The sequence below is a fragment of the Camelus bactrianus genome, chromosome 18 (genome assembly GCF_048773025.1).
Source record: "Camelus bactrianus isolate YW-2024 breed Bactrian camel chromosome 18, ASM4877302v1, whole genome shotgun sequence".
Lineage (NCBI taxonomy): Eukaryota > Metazoa > Chordata > Mammalia > Artiodactyla > Camelidae > Camelus > Camelus bactrianus.
This window is the reverse complement of record NC_133556.1, coordinates 34,189,617-34,217,335: the sequence shown is the minus strand read 5'-3', so window position 1 is coordinate 34,217,335 and position 27,719 is coordinate 34,189,617. Positions and strand designations below refer to the sequence as shown.

At 49.0% G+C, this 27,719-nt stretch overlaps 1 protein-coding gene across 1 annotated transcript; it reads right to left on the bottom strand.

The window, feature by feature from the left end:
- Positions 1–781: 781 nt before the first annotated feature.
- Positions 782–5,455, bottom strand: RMI2 (RecQ mediated genome instability 2). The gene is made up of 2 exons (XM_074346797.1): positions 5,097–5,455; positions 782–1,948 (listed from the first exon to the last, which is right to left on the bottom strand). Exons 1-2 carry the CDS (start codon positions 5,410–5,412, stop codon positions 1,800–1,802), a joined length of 465 nt encoding a protein of 154 aa, XP_074202898.1. The 5' UTR covers positions 5,413–5,455; the 3' UTR covers positions 782–1,799.
- Between the last annotated feature and the right edge of the window lie 22,264 nt (positions 5,456–27,719).

Sequence of the window (27,719 nt, the reverse complement as noted above, 5' to 3'; positions counted from 1 at the left end):
TGGACTGAGACAAGACAGTCTGGCAGTTTCTTACAAGGCTAGACATAGGCTGACCATATACCCACCAATCGTGCTCCTGGGCATTTACCCCAGTACGTTGAAAACTTATGTCCATACAAAACCTGCACACGAATGTTTACAGAAGCCCCATTAATAACTGCTAAAAACTGGAATCCGATGGATGTCCTTTAGTAAGTGAATGGATAAACAGACTATGGTACATCCAGACAGTGGAGTATTAGGATAAAGAGAAATGAGCTACCAAGTTATAAACTACACGGGGGAACCTTAAATGCATATTGCTGGATGAAAGAAGCCGGTCTGAAAAGGCTACAGACTGTGCTTCCAACCACATGACATTCTGGAAAAGGCAAACTATGGAGACAGTAGAAAAATCAGTAGTTGCCAGGGGAGGCAAGGATGACTAGGTGGAGCACAGAAGAGTTTTTAGGGCAACAAAACTATTCTGTATGATATTGTAATGGGGGATACATGATATTATGCCTTTGTGAAACCCATAGAACTCTATGTACATTGCGAAGAGTGACCCCTAAGGTAAACTATGGACTTTAGTTACCAATGTATCAGTGCTGCTGGGTCATCAATTGTAACAAATGTACCACAGCAAGGCGAGATGTTAATAACAGAGGAAACTGAGGGAGGGCGCCTATCCTGTATCCGAACTCCATACCTCCTGCTCTTTTTTTTTCCTATAAATCTGAGCTGTCTAAAAAAATAAAATCTGATTTTTTTTTAAAACACAGCATAAAACAATTAACAATTAGTTAGTAGTAGAGATCAATAAAACAATTTATTAGTGGTAGAGATCAGTAATCTAGCAAAACTCTCCAGCGATCAGGAACCTAACCTGACCCCCACCTGAGATTTACAATCTAAGGAAAAATGAAGGTTAGGTAAGAAGCAGGGAGCAGCGGCCCCACATTCAGTGCAATCACAGCTAGACAGCATTCTGTACCAAAAACAACGTACAAACTGATTCTGGAGGTCGCTCCCTTGCAGTGTCTTAACACGAGTGATGAGACAGAAGTTTAATTAATGCCTAGAAGCCGTTATTCATCTTGATTTTTAGTTTCAACGAGAAATTCTGGAAGTGTTTCAACATCCCCAAGTGAAGGAAGAAGGGAACGGCGGGCATGTCCATTTCAGCGGGAAATGGACCTTCAAGGGCTGAGTGGCGTCTGAAACAGAAAGGGGGCTGTCTCTGAGAGGCGCTGTGCCTGCAGTTAGAAGATGCCATTCGGCTTGCAAACTGAATAATTTGGAAGTTGTTGATGGAGAAGACTCGAGCCATGAGATCATTCCTTTTTCACACAGTCTGTTTTCCTGCCCATAACCACATTTTAATCTCTGTGGGCAATGACTGAGATACAAATTTTGCATCGTAAAATAGGGTCACGGTAGTAACGGAAAAAGTATCATCACTTGTCAAACCTGGAAAATGCAACGTGAGATTTCTGTGTGCTTTAGAAAGGGAATTAACACACATAAAACAAAAAACAAAGAACAAAAAAACGGAGGGAGTGTGTGGGGAGGAGAAAGAGAGAGCAAAACGAAACATCTGCTTTTCATCAGCAAATAGTCAAAGCAAGGGGCGGCAGGCGCTGAGTTCACTGGAGGGTCCCAGCATTTAGAAATCCTACATCAGGGCTCCTTGGAGCAAAGCTCTCTAATCAACTTTTGAGAAATATATATTGAGTAATGTCCATGAAATCCACAGGGTATAAGAACCTAAGTTGCTTCAGAATGTTGGTTGTTTTTATCGAGGGCTCCAACATCATCTAAGGAATATTCCTGTGTAGATCTTCCACTTCCAGTTCCCACATGCTTTCATGGAGAGGGTTATCGGAGAGGTCTGTCATCTTCACAGCCTGGAGGCATGGCTCAGGGCTGCAGGCCTGAATCACTCCCATCACCATCACATACTTTCCTAGAAGAAGAAAAGCCCAGTAGTAAAGTTCACATTGATAGAGAAAATAAAAACAAAAAAAACAAAACAGAACGCAGTCCTTGAGAGGGCTGAACTTTATCAGAGAGGCAAACTGGAGACTGAAAAATGTGGAGAGTAGATATCAAAATGCCAAGTGAGTTCCACATTGAACCTGGAGGATGACCTCTGCATCTTCTTTGGTTTCTGGTGTTAAAATGTTAGAACAAAATCACCACAGGCTGCTGTACAAAGCTACATGTCCAAGGAATGGAAGAGACTCTCACATCAAAGGATGAGTTTGTAATTAGACAGACTGCTCTAAGACAGGGCCAGAAAACCCCAGCTTTTCTCTTTTTGTTCCTTGCTCAATGTCAGTGTCTGTGACTGGTTTCTGTGCACAGGACTGGTCCTCTTCCTGCAAAGACAACACCCTGACAGCCCCAAAGCAAATCCAATTTTCCCTTCATGTTGCCAAAAGAGCTGGGCAGGCGGGAGCTGCCCTATGCCACCCTGCTGTTCCAACTGCCTGGGACGGATCCCTGTCACCTCTTGCCACCAGCTGGGCACACGCAAGCAAATCAACAAGAGGGCAGGCTGCCATCACAATGATCTAATGACATATTAACCACGACTCTCTTCCCATTCCCTTAGGGAAGTGGCTCTCCTTGAAAGCAAAACTTGGCCAGTCTTAACCACACAAAACTCAATTGTGTAAAAAACCCCAAACACAGCAGGAAGAGTAGGCACGCTGCCAGCCCCCACTGCATGCCCCTGTGAGGCTACTTTAATCATACTGCTTCCAACAGCAAGGCTGGGTTTGCCCTTGGGCCCTGGGGCACTGACTGAAGGAAGCCAGGCCAGACGACACCATACCCTCTGGTCTTCAATGTCTGGCACCATGTACTTAGGTTTTCCTGAACCCATCTCTACATTCTACCTGGGCAAGTAACATGGGGTTCCTCAGTGAGGCTAGGTCTAAAAATACACATGCCACACCCAGTGAATGGCCCTAACCTGCTGGTGGAGATGGAACCCTCAGAAAATGACTGAAGACCCAGGAAAGGAAGAACAAGCCCACGGAGATCCCAGCAGGAGCGGTAAACAGGAGATCCACACGAAATCCACACACAGGAAATCCACACACACGATGGCGCATAACACAACTAGACAGATGAACTCAAAGGCCTGAGCTCTTTCCTCCTGAGATTAGACAGTCTGGTTACTAGTCCTGTTCATTTTACCCACACCCTCCCCTCTCCACTGTCTCCCCTTCTCCTTCCCCACCACGCCCCTCCCTTCCATCAGGCCTTCACCCTCTGACCCAGCAGGCCTGGATCATTTGTCCCTCTTCTGCGCCCAAGGCTCCCTGTGTTCAAGCCCAAGCCTACGACATTATTTTGTTTTAGTGGCCTGCTTACTATTCTGCCTCCCTACCTGAAGGCAGTAACCAATTTGTCAGTCAGACCTTGGTATTAAGCAGCAAGAAGAAATGGCAAAAGACCCCAGCCTGCAGGCATTCAGGCCAGTGGGTGAATCAGATGGGTTCACCAACACAGAATGCCCACTAAGGATACCTACTGGTGCCAACCATATGGGAGCTCCCCCCTCCCCACAGCCTGCCTTCTAAGAGCACTGTCTGGGGGGTGAGATCCCAAACAGCAAGGGACCACATCTATGCCAAGGGTCGGCAAACTTTTTCTGTAAAGGGCCAGAGACTAAATACTTTAGGCTTTGCAGGCCATGGGGTTTCTGTCTCAACTATTCAAGTCTGGCTGTAGTGGGAAACAGCCCTAGACAGTACCTAAATGACCATGTTCCAATAAAACTACTTATGGACACTGATATTGAATTTCATAAACTTCCTTAAAAAATCATTTTTATGGAGGGGGAAGGTAATTAGGTTTTAGGTATTTAGGTAATTGGGTATTTATTGATTTTATCGATTTTAATGGAGGTACTGGGGACTAAACCCAGGACCTCGTGCATGCTGAGCACACTCTACTACTGAGCGATATCCTCCCACCATAAAATTTTCACATGTCATGAAATTGTCTTGATTTTTTTTCAACCATTTGAAAATGTAAAAAACATTTTTAGCTCACGAGCCATGGAAAAAGGGCTGGCAGCCTGTAGTTTGCAGACTTTGTGGTAGACTAACATTGCAATGGAGGGCAGACAGAGGGAGGCTGAAAGGATGGGGCAAGGGTGGGGTGAGAAGGGAGCAGGAGCATTGCATAGTTAAAAACAAAAGTCACAAATTTTGGAACCCTCACTGTGAGCCAGGAGCTGTGTTAAAGCTATTTTTTAAAAAATGCATTGAATCCACACCACAGGCAGGAATTATTGGTCCCTTCAGAAAGAGGCAGGAGAGGTCCAGAAAGGTTAAGAAAAGCGCTCCACGGAGCTCAGCCGGATGGAGCCAGTGCCAGGAATTCAACCTAACCCTAAGAATAGTTGTCAGAAAGACACAGTCCCCACCCTGCTGCAGTAAGGCCCAGGGCTTCTCAAAGTGTGGCCTCCAGGCCAGCAGCACCAGCAGCACCTGGAAGCTGGTTAGAGATGCAAATTCTCAGCCCCACCCAGACAAACAGACAGAAACTTTGAGGCTGTGGCCCAGCAGAGTGAGTTTTAACCAGCCCTTAGGGTAAGTCTGATACAGGCTCAAGTCTGAACACAATTGTTTTAAAAGGAAACAGGAATGAACTACAGCCTAAGGCAATTCCATGAAAGAGGGGTACAGCAGGGCTCCCCATTCCTGGGGATCAGGGAGAGCTCCTCTAAGGAAGGTATATTTGAATCCAGACGGTAAGAATGAACAAAAATTTCCCACAGTATTTTCCAAAACTCGATGGGGGAAAAAGTCACCCGTGGGGACGGGGGTTTGTTACAAATACAGAAGTTGGTGGTCCCTTCCCAGGAGATTCCATCTGGGAGGGCTGGTGGTGGTAGGAATCTGTGTATTTCGAACGGCTGCAGGTAATGCTTATCATCGGATCATCTTGGGTGGCGCTTGACTGGAGAGGGGACAGGAAGGAAGGGTATCCAGGCGGGGGGCCAGCTGGGCAAAGACCGGGAGGTGGGACTGCCAGGCCCCGCCCTCGGGCGGTACAAACCGAGGGTCTGCCTCGGGTTTGAATCTGGCCGTTACCTGGGACGAGGCAGGGCCGCCCACGCGGCACGCGCTCTAGGCCGCGCACGGAGAAGGCCCCGCTAGGATCCCGCAGCCGCGCCTCGCCGCTGCCCGCCGCCACCACCGTGCCCTGCATCCACACGGCCGTCAGCTCCAGCGGCCCACGGCCCGCGGCCGCCCGCGACAGCTGCCACGAGCCCGGGCTGCCCTCCGCGTAGCGCCGCAGCTGCTCCGCCAGCACCTTGAGCGGCGGCGACCGCGGGAGCCTTACGGCCGCAGGGCCGCCGCCGGAAATCGAGTCCGCGGGAGATGCAGCCGCCGCCGCCGCCGCCATTCTGCCCGGCAGTCCCTTTCCCGCCAACTTTGATCGGCGAGGCTCGGCCTGCGACCACCAATCAGGGACGCGCTGGCGGAGCCGGCCAATGGTCAGCGTCGGGAGGCGGGACCGCTGAAGAGAGCGGCCCCTCCCATTCTCTAGGAGTGGGCATGCGTACGTAAAGTAAATAAACGCCCCCAAGCTAGGAATGAATGGATGAAATGAATTAAAAGAGAACAAATGAAGGAGGGAGGTAACGAACTCCGTTTCCACGCACCTCAAAATTTGGCGTGCACGCAAATCACCTGGAGAATGTGAGTATTCATCTTTACATCATCTTGCATAGTACGGTTCTCTGAAGCTGATAAATACTAGAAAATACTGAAATGAATAGTAGTATTGATAAGCCCATGTTTATTGGGAGTGATCAAGAATCGAGTCGAGAGATAAGGCTGGAAAGAGGGACAGGGACAGCCAATAAAACTGATTTCTTTTATTACTATTTTTATTTATTACATTTTAATAACAAAATAACTTAAAAGTTCATAAAATACATTACTATATTTTTCAGAAAAGACATACACATTCATTGTAGAAAACTTAGAAAAGGAAATCTAGGATAAGAAAAAATGGTAAAAATCACTTAGATATCAACTCACTGTTAACGTTTGGGTATATTAGTGTCCAAGTTTCAAAATATATACACACGTATGTGTGTTTTATACACAAATACTGTTTTGTATATTGCTTTCACTTATAATAAACATCTTTTCATATCAGCAACTACCTGCTTACTCTTGAATGACTGCACAAGATTTAATTTGTCTCATCACCTATCTAACCAGTATCCTAGAGGTGGGTGGGCATTAGGCTATTTCCAATTTTTCACCTTATAAATCACTACTGTGAACTTACATTTAGAGCTAAATCTTTGTGCATATGTTTCAGATAAATTTCTAGAAATGGGATTGCCCCTTAAAAATTGCATGTCTCTAATCTGTAAAATCCACAAATCCTAAACCAAGCAGTTCTTTTAGTCAAGACCAGTCTCGAGGAGACTTTGTACTCCCAGGGCCTCCTGTAGTATGAGGCTTACTGAAGGTATTCAGCAAGAGCTCAATTTCTATAAAACAGTTAAGACATATTGAGCCCGGCTCTGTCCTAAAAGCTTTGTAGGGAGTGTCCTATGTACCCCCACACCCTATAAAAATTGTTCTACAAAGATGGGGAAACTAGGCTCACAGAAGCTAGGTGGCTTGCCCATGGCCTCTCTGGCAGTAGCTTCTGTGGAGTCCTGGCCTCTATGCCTCAACTCTAACCTATAGAGTAACCAGTCCTAGCTTGAAAAGGAAGCAGGGATTTTAACCAAGAGAGAATCCCACCCCTTCAAGCCTGCTGGGTATGACTGGCCTTCCCCAAGTCACCCAAAGGCCAGGGAAATGATGGAGTAAAGGCCAAGGAATTACCCACCATTCTCTTGGCCTTCAAATTTGCACATGCATTCTCTCGTACTCTACAAACACACACCCCTCAAGCTGTGCTGCTGGCAGAGTGATCTTTCCAAAACACAAGCCTGGGGGTGGGGAGGGGTAAATTGGAAGTTTGAAATGTGCAGATACTAACTACTGTATATAAAATAGATAAACAACAAGGCCCTTTTTGGGGGGAGGGTATAGCTCAAGTGGTAGAGTGCATGCTTAGCATACATAGGGTCCTGAGTTCAATCCCCAGTACCTCCTTTAAAAATAAATAAATAAACCTAATTACCTCCGCCTACCAAAAAAAAAAAGTCCTACTAGGGAACTATATTCAACCTTGTAATGGCCTATAATGAAAAAGAACATATACCTATAAATGAATCATTATGCTGTACACCAGAAATTAACACAACATTATAAATAGGCTGTACCTCAATTAAAAAAACAAACACAAATCTAAACTTATCAGTGCTTGGTTTATAACCCCCTGATGGTGCAATCCATACACTTGGAATGTAAGCATTCCAGGCAGAAGGAACCATATGAGGAAGGCCCAGAGAGGAGAGAGAGGACAGAAGGCATTCAGCAAATTGCTGGCATTTCAGAATGGGGACACAGAGTACAAACAGAGGAGTGGTGATAGAAACATAACATAGAAACATAATCTCATTTCTTATCCCCGTTTGACAGATGTGAAACTGAGGTTCCGGCCAATGACAAGCCTAGGCCACACGGCTAGTGAGCGGTGGAGCCAGGACTCAACCCAAGTCCATCTGACCCCAAACTTCGTGCTCCTTGAACCACACCTCCCATCTCACTGTCCACACTATCGCCCTCCTCCCCACCAAAGATGGCTCCACACCTTTGCTCATGCTGTTCTCTGCCCCCAGTGCCTTCCCCCAATCTCTCCCAGCTGAAACCTACCTCAGTCACCACGTGCCTGCCACCGCCAAAATCCCCTCTCTTCAAGGAGCCATTCTAGAGCCCACAACTGGAGTTAAACTCTCTCTTCCAGACCAGGTGGCTGGCACCCCTAATCTAGGGTTTTTCAGCCTCAGCCCTATTGACCTTTGGGGCTGGGGAATTCTGTGTTGAGGGAGCTGTCCTCTGTGCATTGTGGGATGTGCATCCCTGGCCTCCACCCACTAGATGTCAGTAGCGCTCTCCTCAAGGTGGCAACCAAAAGTGGCTTCAGACGTTGCCAATGTCCCCTGGAGGGTGTAATCACCCCCTGCTGAGAGCCACTGTCATTATCTACATACTCATCACATTCTGTCTTTAACCATCAATACTTGAGTCTGAGTCAGCCTCACCAGCAGACCAGGTGTCCAAACTACCATGCCAGGCAGCCAGGCAAGTAACCCTGGTGTAGCAGGGACACACTGGCTTTCGTGTACCCCCATCAAGGAGCCAGTCACACTCAGCCAATGGTTACCCCATGGGAATGTGGGCCCAGTGTTGCCAGATCTGATTTTTTAAGACATTTTGACCTATAACCTCCATATTTTAAAACATGTTGGCAATGGATTCAATTCTCAAATCAATCAATAAATGAAGGCTGTGTGTCCCTGAAAGCAGCCTGTGGGTGACCTTGGCCCACGGGCAGCCAGTCAGCAAGTGTGGTCCCTAGAATGCGAGCTCTTGTCCCGGTGCCTGAGCAGGTGTGTGATACTTAATGGGAAGCACCTCGGTACCTTCCGCAAAATAGCCAGGGAGCTGCGTGTTTTGCCAGCTCCAGGAGTTGCGAAATTGTCATCATAAATGACTGTCATGAGCAGACAACTGGGGTCTGTCTTCACACGATGGGTGAGCCTCCCCTCTGGAGCATCATCCCCCTTCCCACCTGCCCCCCCTTACCTGGGTTGGAAGCAACCCTTGTGCAGGCCTTCCTGGGCCCCAGCTTCCAAGTGAGATCAAAGACCCTTGGAAGGGGCTTTCCTGCCACCGAGGGCAAAGGTAAGCCCAGGGGAATTCAGGGCCTTGGCCTCGCACTCAACCATCCTATTCACCAGTTCCCGGGCAGATCAGGCCAAAAACGCTCCTGGTTGCCAAGAACAAAGACCAAACCCTAGTGGCTAAGAAAAGGGTTTGTTCTGGGAGACTGTCCATGCAGTAACATCTTCAAAATGGCAAAAGTTGTCATTAGCCGAGCGCTTACTACATACTAAGCATCATACCAGGTGCTTCATGTGCAGAGTCTGCAACTCCTCAGAGCAACCCTATGACGTAAGTGCTTTTCTTAAGCCCATTTTATAGGTGGAGAAACTGAGGTTTGGAGAGATGATGTGATCTGCCCAAGACCACACAGCTGGTGAGGTACAGTAAGGCCAGGGATTCCAATCCTTTGGTGTCGGCTCTTCCTATCATTATGAAGCAGTATTCACCAAGCGTTGAATTGTTCACCCACTAATAGGGAACGTGACCTGGGTTTAGACCGTCGTGAGACAGGTTAGTTTTACCCCACTGACGATGTGTTGTTGCCATGGTAATCCTGCTCAGTAGGACGAAGTGCAGGTTCTGACATTTGGTGTATGTGCTTGGCTGAGGAGCCAATGGGGCCAAGCTACCATCTGTGGATGATGACTGAATCCTGCCCAGGTGGAACAGTAGGACAGAGCTGCAGGACCCTGCTCCACTGGCCTCGGATAACTGGTCCCCCGCCGACCGAGGCTGGCAGGCCACTGTGCATGTGCTGGATGGCACAGTAAGCCCTGTTGCATATCAGGACCTGGGGACATGGAGGTCCCGCTCCCGTCTTTGAATTAATCAGTGCCCCAGGTAAGGTGGGCTCTTACCCACTAACCTAGGTCATCACCAGGATGAATTCCTGGGGAAATGTTTTCAAGTACAGGTTCGATCAAAAAGACATATCCTTCAGCCATAAAAAAGAATAAAATAATGCCATCTGCAGCAACATGGATGGACCTGAAGATTATCATACCAAGTGAGGTAAGTCAGAGAAAGAAAAATACCATCTGATATCACTTATATGTGGAATCTAAAAAAAAAAAAAGGACACAAATGAACTTATTTACAAAACAAGAGGCTCACAGACACAGAAAACAAACTTGTACTTACGGGGTTGGGGGAGAACTGAGATTTGTAGATACTAACTACTATATATAAAATAGATAAACAATGAGTTCGTACTGCATAGGACAGGGAACCATATTCAATACCTTTAATGGCCTATAATGAAAAAGAATACGAAAAGGAATATAAATATGTATGTATCAAGGAATCACTATGCTGTATACCAGAAATTGTCACATTGTAAATCGACTATACTTCAGTTTAAAAAAAGACACATCTTGAACTTTGGTTAACAAAATGCAGGACGAATTATGAGTGGGTGTGCTTTGAAGGTCAACAAAAAGTAAAGTAGATTCACGGTGGAGGGAGGGGAGGACAGGAGACCAGATGTGTGATAAGGTGAGTAAACTTCATTGTAGAATCTAAGTGGTGGATGCATGGAGAGGCAGTGCACAGTTCTGTTAATAATATAATGATGAAGGATGATTCTAGGTTCCAGGGCCGCACCACAGCCTCCCCACACAGGATCTGGGGAGTGGGACCCTAGAGTGATTCTGAGGCCCAGCCAACACCCGTCCCAACTCAGTGACAAGCAGGCGTCCTACTCTCTCATTCACAGAATGTGATCAGAAGGTCGCTGGACAGACTGTTGCTTCTTTGTCTCTGATGCCCATTTTTCATGACTCTACGCCAGAGCATGGGGTTCTCCTTTCCACAGGCCCCAGCCACAGAAGCTGCAGGCCCAGGCCAGCCCTGGGCTGGGCTCAGAGGAGATCAGTAGAATACGTGGAGTTCTGTGCCTCAGGGTATAATGGCGGGCACTGCTGGGCCCCCTGCACCAACAGTGATGTCTGTTCACTGCTGCACACTCAAGGTGCCCATCCCCCTTTCCAGCTTCCTAGGGGAGCCCCGAAGCACAACCCACATTTTGGAAGTAAGAGCCATCCTTCCAGGCGAATAATAATAACAACAGCAACTTCTTCTGCCACAACCACTCCAGCCCAGGCGTGCTGCCAGCTGCTATATCTACATCAGCTCATTTCATTCACAAACCCCTGCCAGGGACCTACCTTCCACTTTACAGAGGATGAAATGAGGCTCAAAAAGTACTAAGCTTACAGTAATCAAACCCATGTGGTACTGACATAGGAGAGGCATACAGATCAATGGAATGGAATTGAGGATACAAACACAAACTCATGTATCCAGGGCCAGCTGCTGTTTGACAAGGGCCAACAAGATCATTCAGTGGGGGAAGAACAGCCTGTTCAATAAATGGTGCTAGAACAACATGCAAAAGAAAGAAGTTGTACCCCTACGTCACACCACACATAACATGGATAAAAGGCCCACATGAAAGAGGTAAGACTCTTAGAAGAAAATGTAGGGGTAGATCTTCATGACCTTGGATATGGTGATGGAGTCTTGGAAATGACACCAAAAGCACAAGCAACCAAAGAAAAAAATACACTGGACTTCATCAGAATTTAAAATACTGGCATTTTAATCAAAGGACATTATAAAGAAAGAAAAGATAGTCTACAGAATGGGAGAAAATATTTACAAATCATATATCTGATGGAAGTCCAGTATCCAAAATATATAAGGAACACTTGCAACTCAGTAACAAAAAGGCAACCCAATTTAAAAGCAAAGAACTTGAATAGAATTTTGTCCAAAGAAGATATACAAATGGCCAATAAGCACATGAATAGATGCTCAACACCATTAGTCATCAGAGAAATGCAAAGAAGCACTAAGCTGGCATTTGAGCCTGGATGTGTCTGTCCAGAGACCTGAGCATCCTGGGTCGGCTTCCTTCTCCCAATGTAAGCCCACAGCGCCTAAAGACCTCTAAGGGCCAGCCCCAGGAGCTGGTGGGGGAGCTGGCAATGGTGGGCCTGCGAGATGAGTTGGTCCCGGTGAAATCCCAAAATGTGAAAGCCAATGCCCCTCAAACAAACAGTCCTGGTCTGTTTGGAGTCACTGCTGGACCCCAGAACAACGCCTGGGACACGGTAGTTGTTCAGTACATACTTCCTGAATGAATGAGTGCTGGTCTAGCTGGAACAGCCCCACAGGGATGTCCTACCTGGGGGAATGGGGGCTGGGTCTTTGTCCCCCACACGGACCAGCCATTGGAATGGGGTATGTGAATTAGGGTCGTTCCTGGAGAGGGACTCAGCTGGATGCCAACTCTCTCAGCAGCTGAGGAGCGAGCACCTCAGTCCAGAAGGCAGATCCAGGCACACACCAAGGTGGCCACTGCAGCGGGCAATTTGTCCTCTCCCTCCTGACTGCTCAGTTCAGCTCAGCCACATGCAGTTCCCACTGACATGCATGCGTTCACTTACCAAGCATGTAACGGGCACTTACTATCTGGCAGACACTGTGCTGGCCTCTGGGGCTATAGAGACCTACAAGCCAGAACCAGCCCCTGCCCCAAAGGAGCAACAGTCAAATGGGGAGCTGACACATCAGGAACCCTGGGGCCAGGTCCTTCTCTGCCACTGCCTGGCTGGGTGGCCTTGGGCAAGACTGTTCCTCTCTGAGTTTCAGTTTCCCCTTCTGTGAAATTAAAAAGCTAGGTCATCCTAATGCAGAGCTCCCCTGTAGATAGGACCTCTGTCTGCACCAGATTTGATAATAAATTTCCCAGGACTTCAACTTCTAGCTCCAGAAAGGATATCCTCTGGTCCCAAGGAAATTCTCATACCTCACCTCTCATGAAAACCCTGGCTGGTGACCCCCACTCACTGCAGGCAAAAACATGGCCAAAGACATTGATGACCTCCCCCACCCCCCAAAAAAGAGCTAGAGGCAATAATGACTGACCATTTATTCTGTCTTACATACGTCACCTCATTTCATCTTCACAATAACCTGATGAGGCAGGCGCTGCTATTATGCCCATTTAACAGATGTGCGAGACTGAAGCCCAGAGTGGTTTAACATACCCAGGATCCAACAAGGAAGAATCACATACACTCACCTTACAACCCAGCATTCCCACTCCTGAGTATCTACCCTAGAGAAAGGAACACTTAGGCTCACACAAGAACATGGATATTTATGACAGTTTATTCATGATCACCCAGAACTGGAGATAACCCAGATGTCATTCAACAGGTGAATGGAGAAACAAACACACCATGAATTACTACTCAGCAATAAAGACGGAGGGATGACTGAAAATTGCAGCAACTTGGATGAATCTCAAATTCATTATGGGCAAAAGAAGTTCTAGACTCAAAATTTCACACAGTGGAGGAATCCATTTATATGACACTCTGGAATGACTAAAACTATAGGGACCGAGAACAGATGAGTGGTTGCCAGGGGCTGGGGGAGGTAGAGGGGCCTGACTACAAAGGGGCATCAGGAGGGAACTTTTTGGGGTTCTGGAATTATTTTGTGTGCTAGTTGTGGCGATAGTTACATCAGTCTTTACCTGTGTTAAAATTCGTAGAACTGTACACACACACACACACACGCACACGCACACGCACACGCACACGCACACACCCAGAGCAGAATCCCAGACCTGGGGTAGACAACTCCATGCAAATATCAGCAGGTTCCCTGCTGTCACTGGCTGTGGCCCTGCTGGAAAACAACCATTTCATCTTCAGAGGTCTCAGCCTAGGAGACCCAGGAAAGTCCAGCAGTACAGATTAATGCCTAAAGAGTACAGGAGGAGTGCGGAGTAACTGCTCATGGGTACAGTGTCTCCTTTTGGGCTGATGAAAATGTTTTACAACTAGATGAAGGTGGTAATTGTACAACATTGTGAATGTATTAAATGCTACTGAATTTTTAACCTTACAATGGTTAATTTTATGTTAGGTGAATTTCATCTTTATTTTTTTTAAAGTTTCAAACCAGGAAAAATAAAAGTATCCAGGGATCACTGTGCCCTCAATCTACCCTCAAGGAACCCAGGCTTCAGAGAGGTTAAGTAACTTGCCCAAGGCCACACAGCCAGTAGGAGGCTGACCCCGAATCAGTCTGCCTCCAAAGCTTGAGTCCTCTCCATGTGCAGATGTGATAAAATGGGTTAAATATTACCAAAAAAGGTGGCTGGTTATTACCTAGAAGCTTTGGCCGATCTTTTCTCCTTTGCCAAAGATGACCTCTGATCAGTATATATGTGGCTTCAAAGAACATATTTTCAAACCAAAAATGGGGACACAGAGTCCAGTCCAGGATTCCTTTTCCCTTGTGTGACGTGATTTAAGTGAAAATTCCTCCAGGGTTGTAAACAAGAAACCTGGGTCGATATATTGTACCTGTAATGAACCCTTTTCCCAAACGGATCATAGTTCTGTGAAAGTGGGGCTATTCTAGAAAAATGAGACCGAGCACCACTGTGCATGTGTGCACAGAAAGGAAAACCTGCTGAGCAAGGCAGGGAATAGGAATGCCATCTTTTGTAGGGCAGGAAGGAAACCTGGTGGACACAAGATGATAAAATGGCCCTTCAAGGGCAGCAGGTCCCTTTTTCTGGTGGGTTTCGGGCAGGCTTAGGCTGGGAGGCAAAGAGATGCACATGATGACCGTCTGAGGAAGCCTCAAAGCAGTTTCTCCAAACCGGAATGCCCCAACTGCCAGAAAGAGTTGTTTCCCAACTGTCTTGAGACTGAGGTTTTCGGCACGGGGCGTGACCCTCTTATAGGTTCACTGAGGCAGACAGCACTCCCGCCCGGGCACTTGCTTCTGAAGGACTCAAACCTCAGCCTTGCAAAACAGCAACACTCTTGAGTGAACCCAGCTGGAAACAAAGGAAGTGTGAGTCAACCCCAAGAGATTCTTCTAAAAAGGCTGTATTTGGGTGCCACAGCTGCTGTGCTGGGAGACAGAATTTGCATGAGCCTGGGGCTGGGCTGTGGGGGCCAAGCCCCCAGCCATCCTCAGGGACCTGTGGACAGAGGGGCTGGGTACTGCCAGTCCAGGATCTCGTAGGATGGCCCTTCTGCCCAGGCACCTGCTGCCAGTGCAGAGAGCTTGAGGGAGCTGGAGGAAGCCAGGCTCTAGGAGGCATGGTGGGGGAGCCCTTGGATGAGGGGAGAGGAACCCCGGCTGTGTGCAAGCATTACCTCTGAGCCACACTTCCCTAACAGGGAGGTCTGGTGTGACCCCATTCTACAGAGAGAAAGACTGAGTCTGATCTCTTTGCTCATTCCTTCATTCAATAAGAAGTGGTATATATATATATGCCATATAAATATATGTGATGGAATACTACTCAGCCATAAAAAAGAATGAAATAATGCCACTTGAAGCAACATGCGTGGACCTAGAGATCATCATGCTAAGTGAAGTAAGTCAGATAGAGAAAGACAAATACCATATGATATCACTTATACGTGGAATCTAAAATGTGACACAAAGGAACTTATTTACAAAACAGAAACAGACTTACAGATGTAGAAAACAAACTTAAGGTTACCAAAGAGGAAAGTGGGGGTAGAGGATAAATTAGGAGTTTGGGACTAGCAGATACACACTACTATATACATAATAGATAAACAACAAGGTCCTAATATATAGCACAGGGAACTATATTCAATAGCTTATAATGGCCTATAATGAAAAAGAATAAACATATATGTGTATAAATAAATCACTGTACTGTACACTGGAAACTAACACAACATTGTAAATCAACTATACTTCACCAAATGCCTGCTACATGCCAGCACTTGGATACAGTAGTAAACAAACAGATGGCGACTCTGATTTTATGAAATGTATAGCTTGTGAAGGGTGAGGAGACAGAGGCTGTTTGAGGTAAGGTGTATGCACAGGGCTGGGGAGAGCATCTTTATCTGGAAAGGCTCTGTCAGCTGGTGATGCTTAGTCCTGAAGGATGAGAAGGAATCAGTGATTCAAGGAAGGGCACTCCTGGCAGAGGGATTGGCAGGTGCAAAGGCCCTGAGGTGGGAATGACCCTGTGTGTGAATGAGGTGAGTGAAGGGGTAGTGGGCGGCGGGGTCAAGAAGTTGGTGGGGGCCTGATCAGGGAGAGATTCACGTTTGTTCTAAATGCAAAGGGGATTCTCTGGAGGGTTGAGAGAGAGAGAGGAAAGAGAGGTGTGCTTTGATTGTCATTTTTAGTAGATGCTCATGGCTGCTGTGTGGAAAATGGGCTGTGGGGGCAGAGGAGCAGGGCGGCCAGCCAGGAGGTGTAGCTGCAGTAATTGGAGATGCTGAGGCTTGGGGGAGGGGGGTATGAAGAGATAAGAAACAGTGGCTGGTTACTGCCCACCTTCCCTGGTGGCCTGATAAGGGGTGACAAAGGGAGGAGTCAAGGAAGATGCCCTGGTTTGGGGGCTGAGCAACTGGGGGACTGAGAAGATGTGAGCAAGGTCGCCCAGCCGGTAACTGATTACCCACCCTTCCCACTGTGACTCCCGTCACCCCCAGAGAGAAGCCCAGAGTGCTCACCCCGGCATTCAAGGACCCCTATGCTCCTACCTCCTCTGGCCCCTCCATTCTCATCCTGATCTCATGCTGCTCCCCAAGGCACTTGCCCCACTCTCTCCCTGGACACACCGTGCTCATGCTTGGTCCTACCTCCTCAACTCTGCTGACTCCGTCCCTCCTGCCTGAGGGCCCTCCCTCCTCCTTGGGCTGAGTGGAAGCCCCACTGCCTCTAAGGAGGCCTCTGAAGCAGCTTAAAGCCAGTCCCTCCTTGACTGGAATTCCAGCTTGACCACCTCCTAGCACGGGACCCTGGGCAAATTCCTTAACAGGACTCAACTTCTTCATTTACAAAATAGGTTGAAAATAAAAGTACCCACCACGTGGAGGTAGTTACAAGATTAACGAAGCAGCATTAATTCATTTGTTATTTCTGAGTAGAACAGAGTGGCGTGGGGATGCAACCCCTCTTTGATGCTCTGCACTCGGACCTCTGCTCACTGGGGGAAGCACTTATGAGCATATGAAGAGGCTGGCGCCCACGAGGACATCCCATTCATGGTTGAGTCTCCAAGGTCTCGCCGATGGACACACGAATGATTGCATGCATCCCTGCACAGGGGAAATTACTATCCCTCTTTTACAGGAGGGGAAACTGAGGCCTGGGACAACACAGTTGGATACACTGTAGGTGAATTTCTTCACCAATCTTTCTTTCTGGCCAGTTCGGCCCTGGAGGCCCTTGAGATGGACCCACATTTCCTGAGGCTGCTCTGCCCTCACCAGCCCCGGGGAGTGCGTGACTTCCTTCAGGCTCTTACAGTTGGGTTCATGCCGCAGATGCCACAGCCGGTGAGGCATGCAGCTGGCAGTGGGGGCAGAAGCCCTGCCCTCATTTACATCCCTTCCACACGCCGCAGCCAGAGCAGTAAGAATGGGAAGCCGCAAATCAGACCAAGCCAAGGTCAGGTGCCCACCACCGCTGCTCTGCAGTGTCTGCTGGAAACCAGACCATGGGGTTTACAGGAATCAGGGCCCCTGAGCAGCACTGAATGTGAAAGCAAAACTCATGCACACGGGCACATACCTGTATGCACACCCTACATGTGTACACACACACACACAGAGGCACACACACAGATGGTCCCAGGCATGCACACACAAGGCACACATGCTCCTCTCTGCACAAACCATCCCCAATCCAAATGGCCAGCTCTTACCACCCCCACCTACCAGGAAGCCCCTCTGGCAATCACGGCTGCTCAGAAGTCGGGGGAGAACTGGGCTGGGGTCCTGTCTCTCTCTCTGTGAGTTTGGTGCCTTCCACAAAGGATGTGATCTCTCTGGACCTTAGTCTCCCTCATCGCTAAAGTGGAGATGATTATAATCATAACGACAACCCTCATCTTGAGGGGGGCACGTGGCCAGCCAAGCAGGTGGGAGGTGCTTGGTTAAAGCTCATTAAAGGACTGAGGACAAGATTCATGGCAGATCGAGGGCCACCATGTCGAGCTGGAGCCCTGCGAACGCTCGCAGCAACCCCAGGAGGCCAGAGGGCTCCCAGCTCACAGAAGAGGAGACCTAGGGTAAGAGTGTCTTGTCCCAGTCACAAGGTCTGCAGCAGATCCCACATCTTCTGACCCCAGCCTCGCGTGTCTGCATGGGAGGCAGGTCCAGGCACAAACCCACCGGGGCCTACCCAGTGCCGTCCCAGGGGAGACTCCCTGGCCCACCACACTCCCCACAGGTCCTGAAGGGGTCCCTGGCCGGCTGGCGTCAGGGGCCAGTGAGCAGGGGGCCTGGCAGCTACACGGTAGGATTGAGGTGAGAAGAGAGAGGCCCAGAGAGAAGAGGAGACCTGCCCGGGGTCACACAGCATGTCAGTTTCCTAGGGCTGCTGTAACAAAGTACTACAAACTTGATGACTTAAAACAATAGAGATGTATTCTCTCACAGTTCTTGTGGCCAGAAGTCTGAAATCAAGATGGCTGCATGATTCTAATCTCTGCCTCCACCTTCACATGGCCTCCGCCCACCTGCCTCATACTTCCCCCTCCCCTGTGTCTGTGTGTCTCAAATCTCCCTCTGACTTTCTCTTATAAGGACACCTGTTGCTGGGTTTAGGGCCCACCTTACATCCAAGATGTCCTCATCTCCAGATCCTTAACTTAATTACATCCATAAATACTTTTTTTTCCCCAAGTAAGGTCACATTCACAGATTCTGGGGGTTAGGACGCGAACCTGTCTCTGTGGAGGACACTGTTTTTTAACCCGCTACACCCAGTAAGCCAGGGTTAGCGCCAGGCAGAGCCCTCCTTCCATCCCAGCCCTGATCTAGGCTCTCATTACCAAGATCACAGTTGGGACAAGGGACAGATTCTGCAGTCTTTGAGCCTGGTTTGGAATCCTGACCGTACCTCTTATTTGCTGTGGGACCTCAGGCAAGTAACTTACCCTCTCTGTCCCCCTGTTTCTTCACCTGTAAAACAAGGATAAGATAGTCCTTACCTCGTAATGGAAATTGAATGGGTTGATATACATAGAACCTCAGAACAGTGCCTGTCTGGGACCTGGAAAGCTCTTAATAAATGTTTGATTAAAAAAAAATCACATAAAATCATGTCTGGCACACTGTGAATGCTCGGTAAACACTATCATCTGAGGGCAGCTACTTAAAAGGAATCCTCACCAACCATCTCCCTGGGTTCCCCTCCTGACTCCCCTGCCCCTGGAGAGAGGCAGAGAAAGTCACCACAGTCCCACTTGTCAGATGGCAACACTGAGCCCTGGTGGAAGGCGCAGCCCAAACCTGTGTCCTCGCCCCGCTGAGGGTCCCACATGCTGGCTCCCAGACTAGGTTTGACAATGTCTTCAAAGCAAAAAGGGAAAAGCAGGATAAATCAGTAGGTGTTTCCTAGAGGTAAAACTAACCATAGGGCCAGCATGACAAAGACCAGTGGCTCCCAGAGGGTGGTCCCCAGCCAGTGCCACCTGGGGACTTGCTAGGAATGCACTTCCCTACTGATGCCTGCTGAAGCTGGTGGACCACTGGCCTAGTGGTGCAAATGCAGATGGAGAGCCAGCCCCTCTCGGGTAGAATCCTGGATCAGCACCTGACAGCTCTATAGCCTTGGGCACATCTCTTCACATGCCTGGGCATCCACCTCTCATCTGGAAGGTCGAGTCTGGCTCCAGGGGCTGCATCAAGGCCTCAGTGAGATCAGACCTGGCACCATGCAAGCGCTGATCACTGTCATTGTTCTCTGTTAGGGACTAGCCTGCATCCGACATTGTGAGCTTCTGTGTGCGTGTGCACGTGTGTGTGTGTATATGCGTATGCACACATGCCCATGGAACATCTTTCCTTTTAGGAAAGGATGAGAACTGTAGATACTAGTTGGTTTCTCCAAAACTCCATACTTGATACATTTTTAAAGTCGGTCGTTAATCTTATCAATTAAGTCTTCTGATCCTTGAAATCCTAAAATCAGGGAACCGGTGCTCTAAGGCCAAAGGTCAGTAAAGCCCTTTAATAAGTGGGTAAACCGAGGCTCCCCCGGGAGCTTGTTCTTGGGCCTCTCCTGGAGTGTCATCTCTACAGGAAGTAACCTGTGGCTTCCATGGAAATTTCCCTGAGCTGCCCCTGGAAGGAAAGGGTAGTTCCAGGAGATGAGGCCAACCCCAGGAGCCTCACCTGGGCAGAAGAAACCCACAGAGAGCCACAACACAGCCAGCTTTGGGTCCGGGGAGGCACTGCAGGGACGATGACAATGATAACAGCAGAAATACCAGATGCCGTTCATACCGCTTCCTCTGCAGGGGGACACTCCCACTTTACAGATGAGATTAAGGCGCAAAGCTAAAGCCAGGGGCCTGGGGTCACAGAGCTGCTAGGTGGCAGAGCCAGGATTCAAACCTGGGTGCGTGGAACCTCACAGCCCAGGGATGGCTGGGTTTGGGGGCCTCCGGGTACCAGCTGCCACTCCCAAAGCTCCACCCCTGACCTGACCAGGCTGGTCCCAACACCCAACCTCCATCCCTCTCCACCTGACAGAGGAGGCAGAAGAGAGGAGCAGAGCCTCGGCAGATTCATCGTCTATCACAGGGGGGATTTGGGGGTCCTGCCACCCCATCTGATTCTTGGGCAGGCCACCCAGACACAACAGTCTCAGACACATGACCAAGTGCCAGTCCCCTGACCCAGGGACTGAAGGGCATGTCTATCGGGTCTGTGGCAGACCCCTCAGCCCTTGGCTTCTGCTTTCACATTTCCGACCTGGGAGTCTCAGAATTCTAGGAAGCCACAGAAAAGGCAACGCCCATTACACTGTCATTCTGGTCTCTGCTTGTGGTCCCCGGAGAACACGGCGGAGCGACTCAGAGGTTGCGGGCAGGTGGTGGGGGTGCTGGGAATGCAGCCAGGCGTCTCCTGGGAATAGGACATCCTTGTCAAGCAGCTGCTGGCCTCCACAGACAGGAGGGGGGCTGGGACCAGTAGGAGGGAAGTGCTGGGATGAGTTCAGCTTCCCAGAACTATGGATGAAGGATGGGGCGTGGCCAAACCTCAGGGGAGCACGTCACCTGACCACGTGGACACCAGCTGGGTGATTGTTGAGCGCTTACTATGTGTTGAGAATTCTAAGGGTTCCACTTGTATTTGTGTATTTCATTCTCACAAACGGGTTTCTACTGGCAAGGAAACCAAGGCACAGAGAAGTTAATAAATGGCCCCGGTTCACACAGCAGGTCAGTGCAGAGTGATTCTGACCTCACATGCTTGTTCCAGAGCCCACATTCTGCTCCACTCAGCTCATCAGCCCTAGGGGACCAGGGACTCAGTGAGGAAATAAAGGAATAGAGAGAGGCAGTGGGGGGCGGGTGAGGGAAGGAGCCAGCGGGACACAGCGAGGGTGGCCAAGGCAGGGAGCAGTGGGGTGGGAAGAAGGCCCTAGGGGTCTCCAACAGCAAGGGAGGGGAGGACAGCGGGACAGTGGACCCTGCTACAGGACCAGCCCGCGCCTGGGCCACAAAGGAGGGTGTGTCTGGGCCCCTTCCTGAGGCCAGCACCGCACTTATCAGACCAGCACCGCACTTATCAGACCAGCACCGCACTTATCAGACCAGCACCGCACTTATCAGATGCCTTGAACTGTGCACTCCCTTCGAAGCAATAATCCCACTTCTTGGAAACTCTCCTAAGGAAATTCTCCCCTTCCTCCTCCTGGGGGCTAAGCTGCTAAGAGGGTGGCTTTGTCTGCCAGCCCAGGGACCACACACGTTTCCTGAGAAAGGCAAGGCTGCTGGGGTGTGAGGTGTGGCCCAGCCCCCAGCACCTGGTGGGAAGGGTCGATGGAGGGGGAAGGCGAGGTGGGGGTCGTGGAGAGGACGGAGAAGGGGGAGTGGAAGGCGGAGGGTTTGAGGGGCACTGTGGGTGGCCAGGCTCAGGCAGTGTTCATTAACCATTCTGAGTTCCTCTTGACATCACTCTTGGGCTGGATTTTTTTCTTCTTATTTAATGTTGTTTGATTCCCTGTCCACGTAGCGCCCAAAATCTCGTGTGAGTGTGTGTGTTTGTGTGTGTGATCTTCTTCATCAAGGTATATACAACCTACATACAGTAAAGGGTCCAGCTTGATGAATTTTTACACATACCTATATACTTGTAAACCATGACCCAGATCAAGATTCTGGCCGCTGGCTCCTCCAAGCGTGGTCCTTAGGCTGCCAGCACTCACTTCTCCAGGAAGCTCTTGGAAATGCAGAACTGCAGGCCCCACCAGCATCTCCTGGGTAAGAATTTGCTTCCACTGAACAAGACCCCAGGGGATCACGTCCCCGGCCTGGAAGCAGGCTCAGTCGTGCCCGGACCTCACTCTCACACTGGGCAGTGGGAGGCCCAGCATTTCAGGGCTCCTCAGAGAGCCCTTCCACCCTCTGCATTCCCTACCCTGGATTCACTGAGGAGGGAAGGGAGTCAGTCACACAGCAGGTGACTAACGGGTGTAGGGCACCAGTCACCTAACCAGGCTTCTTGCCCTGGACATTGCTACTTTGTGCCTCAACTTACCCATCTGCAGATAGGTGTAATGATATCTGCTCGACCTGCCTCCCACTGCAGTGGGAACCTTTTAACCCTGGGGCCTTGTGCCACACCATGGGCACTTTCTCAAGCATGTCTGTGCACTGCCTCATTTAAGCCAACAAGAGTGTAAGGCAGGAACTATTATTAATATCAACACCAAGTCGATATGAATATATTGTATCAATAATGGGCCATTTTACGGGGAGAAAACCAAGGCTTGGAGAGGTTAGACAACTTTCCCAAGTTAGCTATGAAGTGGTGCAGCTGAGATTTGAACCCAGACTGTCTGAGTCCAGAACCCTAATTGATGTTGACCTAAATCATTCAGAAAATGAGTAACAGAGGATGTCCCTCCAGCAACCTAGTTTAAGAAAGCAAGCTTCTATCTTCTCTTTCTTCCTTTGGGAGAAAACAAAACAAAACCCAACTACCATAACAATGCATGCATATGATTTGAACAAAAATTCAAAGCATCCAAAGGCTTGCAGAAAAAAGTCGGCTTCCCTCCCACCGCATCCCCAGCCTCCCAGCTGTCCTCCTTGGAGGCAATTCCTGTGATCAATTTCATATGCCCTGTTTCAGAAAGATGCTCTGCATGGACCAGCACATGGAAACACACACTGTTTTTTCTCACGTATACAAACGAAAGCATACTCTGCATCCAGACCTGCCGCTTGCTTTTCTCACCCCGCACTTCATCTCCCTGTCAGCACATAAAACCTGGGTTATGGTATGGGCTGCCTGTAATTCACCTCGCCGCTTCCAGACTGCCGGGCACACTGGCTATCTTCAGCCTTTTATGACCACAGCATTGTTGTGCCAAGTCCCCTTACACTCTAGTTCTTTGGAGCTTCTATGAGCGATGCCACCCAGAGGTGGAACGTCCAGCCCTGGGTGTGTGTCACTTCAGCCTTGGCAGATACAAGGGGCACTTCTTATCTGTCAGCCTTGGACAATGTTCAAGATGCCTGGCGCCTCTGGTGCCCAGATCCTGGGTGGGGTTGAGGGGAGGAGCCAAAGTAGGAAAGGTAAGTACTTTCCAAGAAACTGAAGTGGAACCAGAGAAAGGTGTTAGCGGCACTTCAGGCCCCTCGAGAGAGAGGGACCTGGCTGTGCAGCTACTTCTCCAGAGACAAGGGTCTGGAGCTGCCCTTTCCATGAATATCCAGGGTGATGGCCCTGCCCCATTCCGACCCCACACACATCCCTTGAAGCCCCTCAGACTTGACCTTTCCCTTGGACCAGGGCCAAGAAGGCAGCAGCACATTCTCTGTGTGTCACTTAACCAATAGTCACAGGGCACTGACACAGCAGGCCACGTTGGTACCCACTCCCTTGGGCCAGGCATAGATCGGTCTTTTAGTTTTACAACCATTTGTTGAGTGCTAGCTGGGCGCCAAGGACCGTTTCCAGTTCCAATGACTGTCCAGACATTAGCTCATTATAATTCTTGAAATCAGACTGTGGGGTAGGTATGGTTACCACAGATGAGGAAACTGAGGCCTGACAGGTTAAGAACCACATCAAGGTGATGCAGCGAGTGAGGGGCAGAGCCCTCGTCCTCACCGTGAAGCTGTGGGCAGCGGCTCTCACGTGGACAAGCTCCAGCAGCCCCTGAGGGGTTGGGCCCCACCTCGAGTTCCTGATATTGTAGGTGGGAGCTGGTGGTCAAGGCCCTGAGACCAGGGATTCTTTGAGAAAGGTCTTATGGGTGCCAACCCCCACCCCACGGCCTGTGTGTTGAGGACAGAGAGCCACTGCTTGCCGCTGGAGGTGAAGTCGATATGACACTGTGGGAATCTGTCTGGCAGCATCTTCTGAGGCTGGACGCATGCATGGCCTATGATCCCACAACCCCACCTCTGAGTCCTGGCGCCCAAGAGCAATGCAGTTGTGTGGTTGTCAAAAGGCACGTACAGGAGTGCTCAGATCAGCGCTATTCATATGATGAACGGGAGAGGGACTCTGGTGACAGAGTCTGATCCCAGGGGGACCTATATATGGAGAGGTGTTGGTGTGCAGGGCCCGTGGGAGCCGCTGGGACTGCATGTTCCCTGCCTCAGTCTGACGGCCTCCACCCCAGCATGCACACGTGTAAAATTCCCCCCAAAAAACCCAAAATGCAAAGGCTGCCTTCTTTTCCCAAATGTTAGGATCTGTTTTTTCAGTGGGGGAAGGGCCCCTTACTAGGAACTAAGTGAGGTATTGAGGGTCATTTAAAATGAGACAGTTTTAGCTTTAGTTTATTTCTCCTCCAATCTTTTGTTACCACTCAGCTGATTTCTCACAGGGTTACTCATGGTTTGTGTCCTGTGTCCCCAGGGCCCGGGGGTCCTCGACCCCCGACCCCCCGGCAGCATGCAGTTTCTGGGCAGAAGATCTGTAATGCTCAGTAGTTCGGCCCCCTCACTCGCACACAGTTGTCTTAAACCAGAGGGTTTAGTCCTTTCACATGGAGGCTAAAATTCACATTCCCAGCCCCATTTCTCCACAGCATCGGATGCAGGGGTGGACCCCCCACCCTGAATCTGTATTTTAATAGAACTGTAGGAGAGGCCAGAGTCCACACTTGGAATTACACGGCACCCACCCCACCCCAGCTTCCTCTGCCCCTGGGGGCCTGTGGATGCCGGAACCTCCGTGCTCACCTGCCCCAGCTCTGTGGTTCTCAGCCATGGTGAGAAGTTTTTCTCTTCTGGAAATTTTTTAAATAACAGCTCTATTAAGATACAACCCACATACCATATACTTCACTCATTTAAAGTGGTTTTTAGTGTCTGCAGAAAAAAAAATAGTGGTTTTAGTGTATGAATTGTGCAACCATCACCACATCAATTTCAGAACATTTTCATCACCCCGAAAAGACACCCTGCATCCATTTACAGCCCCTCCCCATCTCCCCTCCCCCACACTAGGCAACCACTAATCTACTTTCTGTCTCTACGGATTTGCCTATTTAAACATTGCCTATAAATGGGATCATACAAAATGCGGTCTCTTGTGTCTGGCTTCTTCCATGCAGGTTGATCCGTGTTGCAGCAAGTGTCAAAACTTCATTCATTTTTTTATCGCCAAATGATACTCTATCATAGACCCAAGGAACTTTTAAAACAAACAGATGTGGCCGCCCCACCCCAGACTGATCCAATTAGTTGGAGGGGTGGAGACTGGACGAGATTTGTAAAGCCTGGGCTGTCTGCAGCCTGGCTGAGAATCCCTGCTGTCACTCGTTCAAAATTCCAATGTGGGGTGGGGGAAGAGAAAACCTTGCTATTTGTGACGATGTGGATGGACTTTGAGGGTATTACGCTAAGTGAAGTAAGTCAGAGAAAAACAGATGATTTCACTCATATGTGGAATCTAAAAAACAACAACACACACACACAAAACCAATGAACAAACAAAAACAAACGCGTAGTTATGGAGAATGGAGTGGCGGTTACCAGAGGGGAAGGTGGGGGTAGAAACAGGCAAATAGGATCAATTGTGAGGGACAGAAACTACATTTTTTGGTGGTGAGCGTGCTGTAGGATATAACAAAACAGAAATACAATGTTTTACACGTGGAACATCTAATGTTATAAGCCAATTTTACCTCAATAAAAATAAATTAAAAATAAAAGGATTCCAGGGAAGGCCTTATGAACACTGTTTCATAGACTAGGAAGTTGGGGCTCAGAGAGGGAACATCACCAGCCCAGGGTGCCACAGACAGAACTGCTGAAAGGATGTGACTTCCTACCTCCAAGTGGCCAACATTAATGAGGCACCACTGTATGCCTGGCACTATAAGATCCAAATAACCCAATGACCGAGACAGGCCTTCATGTTGTTTAGTGTCCTGGACCAGCACAGAAAGCCTGGCCTCTGTTTAACCGCAAGTTGAGTGAAATGCGGATGGAAAGGAAGAGTGACTACAAGGGCAGGTGATGCATTAATCAGTGGCTAAAATAAAGTGATGCAGCTCAGTCTTTGGGGAGTGCCCACCCCACGGAAGATCTGATGGACACAATGCGAAATGCTTTCCCAGGGACCATGTTTTGCCACAATTATAGGGAATTCTCCATCCTTTGAAGCCCTCTGGTTTATAGTAACAATGTAACCATGCATTGAACACATTCTTTTCTGAGCATTTCTGACTTGGGGCTGCAGCCGTGAACATGTCAACATCCTTGCTTTCAAGGGCACTGGAATCTGGCGCAGGTGGGCAGGCAAGGAGGCTGGACGGTCCTGGTGTGGGGCAGACAGAGAATGTGAGTAGGTTGGGAAAGGCTGTGCTGTGCCTGGGAGGGCAGGGCAGGCCTGTGACATTTTGCTAAGATCTGAGTGATTAGAAGGGCATTCCAGGCAAAGGGAATAGCCCAGCAAAGGCCCTGGGGCAGGAATGTGATTGCAATTCCAGGAACTGAAAGGGGGCAATACATAATGGGTGAGGGGGTGGGTGGGGGCCAGAGTCAGAGAGGTGGGCAGGGGGAGAGGTCTCAGCTATTCAATGGACAAATGTCTGTGTCTGGCTTCTTTTCTAGGTGAGAGGATGTGGCAGTGAACAGGCCAAGTCTTCTTAGGGCTGCAGGTGAACAGAGCGAGTGTTTTTATAAAACACATTCCCAATAGCCGGTGGGTTGAAGGCAGGGGCATCGTGTAGGCAGGAGTAGAGGCCTGAGGCTGGGCAAACAAAGGTCCATTTGCAGGTAAAGTGTCACAGGAGGGGCCTGTACCAACCTGAAGCTGGAACAGTGCTTGTTTGCCAAGCAGAAAAGGAGACCAAAGGTGTTTTCAACCAAGTCTCATGAGAAAGGGTCCCAGCTGCATTCAGACCTGCTGGTGTTGGCTAAAACTTCTGAACTGGGCAAAACCAGAGCACTTGAATGTTTTCTCTGAGACAAACATTTTCTCTTAAGTAGATAAACATATATAGCTTTGAGCACCCACTCTGTGCCTGACACTGGGCCATATGCTAAGATATCACTATTATTCATAGCCTTGTCATTTTTCAGACAGCTGCTTCTGAGTCCTTTTGGCATTTGTCTGCATCTCGCGTGGAGTGGGTTGAATAGTGGCCCCGAAAAAGATATGTCTCTGTCCTAACCCCCAAAACCTGTGAAGACGACCTTATTTGGAAATAGGGTCTTCAGATGTAATTAAGGCTCTCAAAAATCTTAGCAATGTTCTCCTAGGGCAGTCTATCCAGGAAATAGATATAAAAGCAAAAATTAACAAGTGGGACCTAATTAAACTTACAAGCTTTTGCACAGCAAAGGAAACCATAAGCAAAACAAAATGACAACCTACAGAATGGAAGAAAATA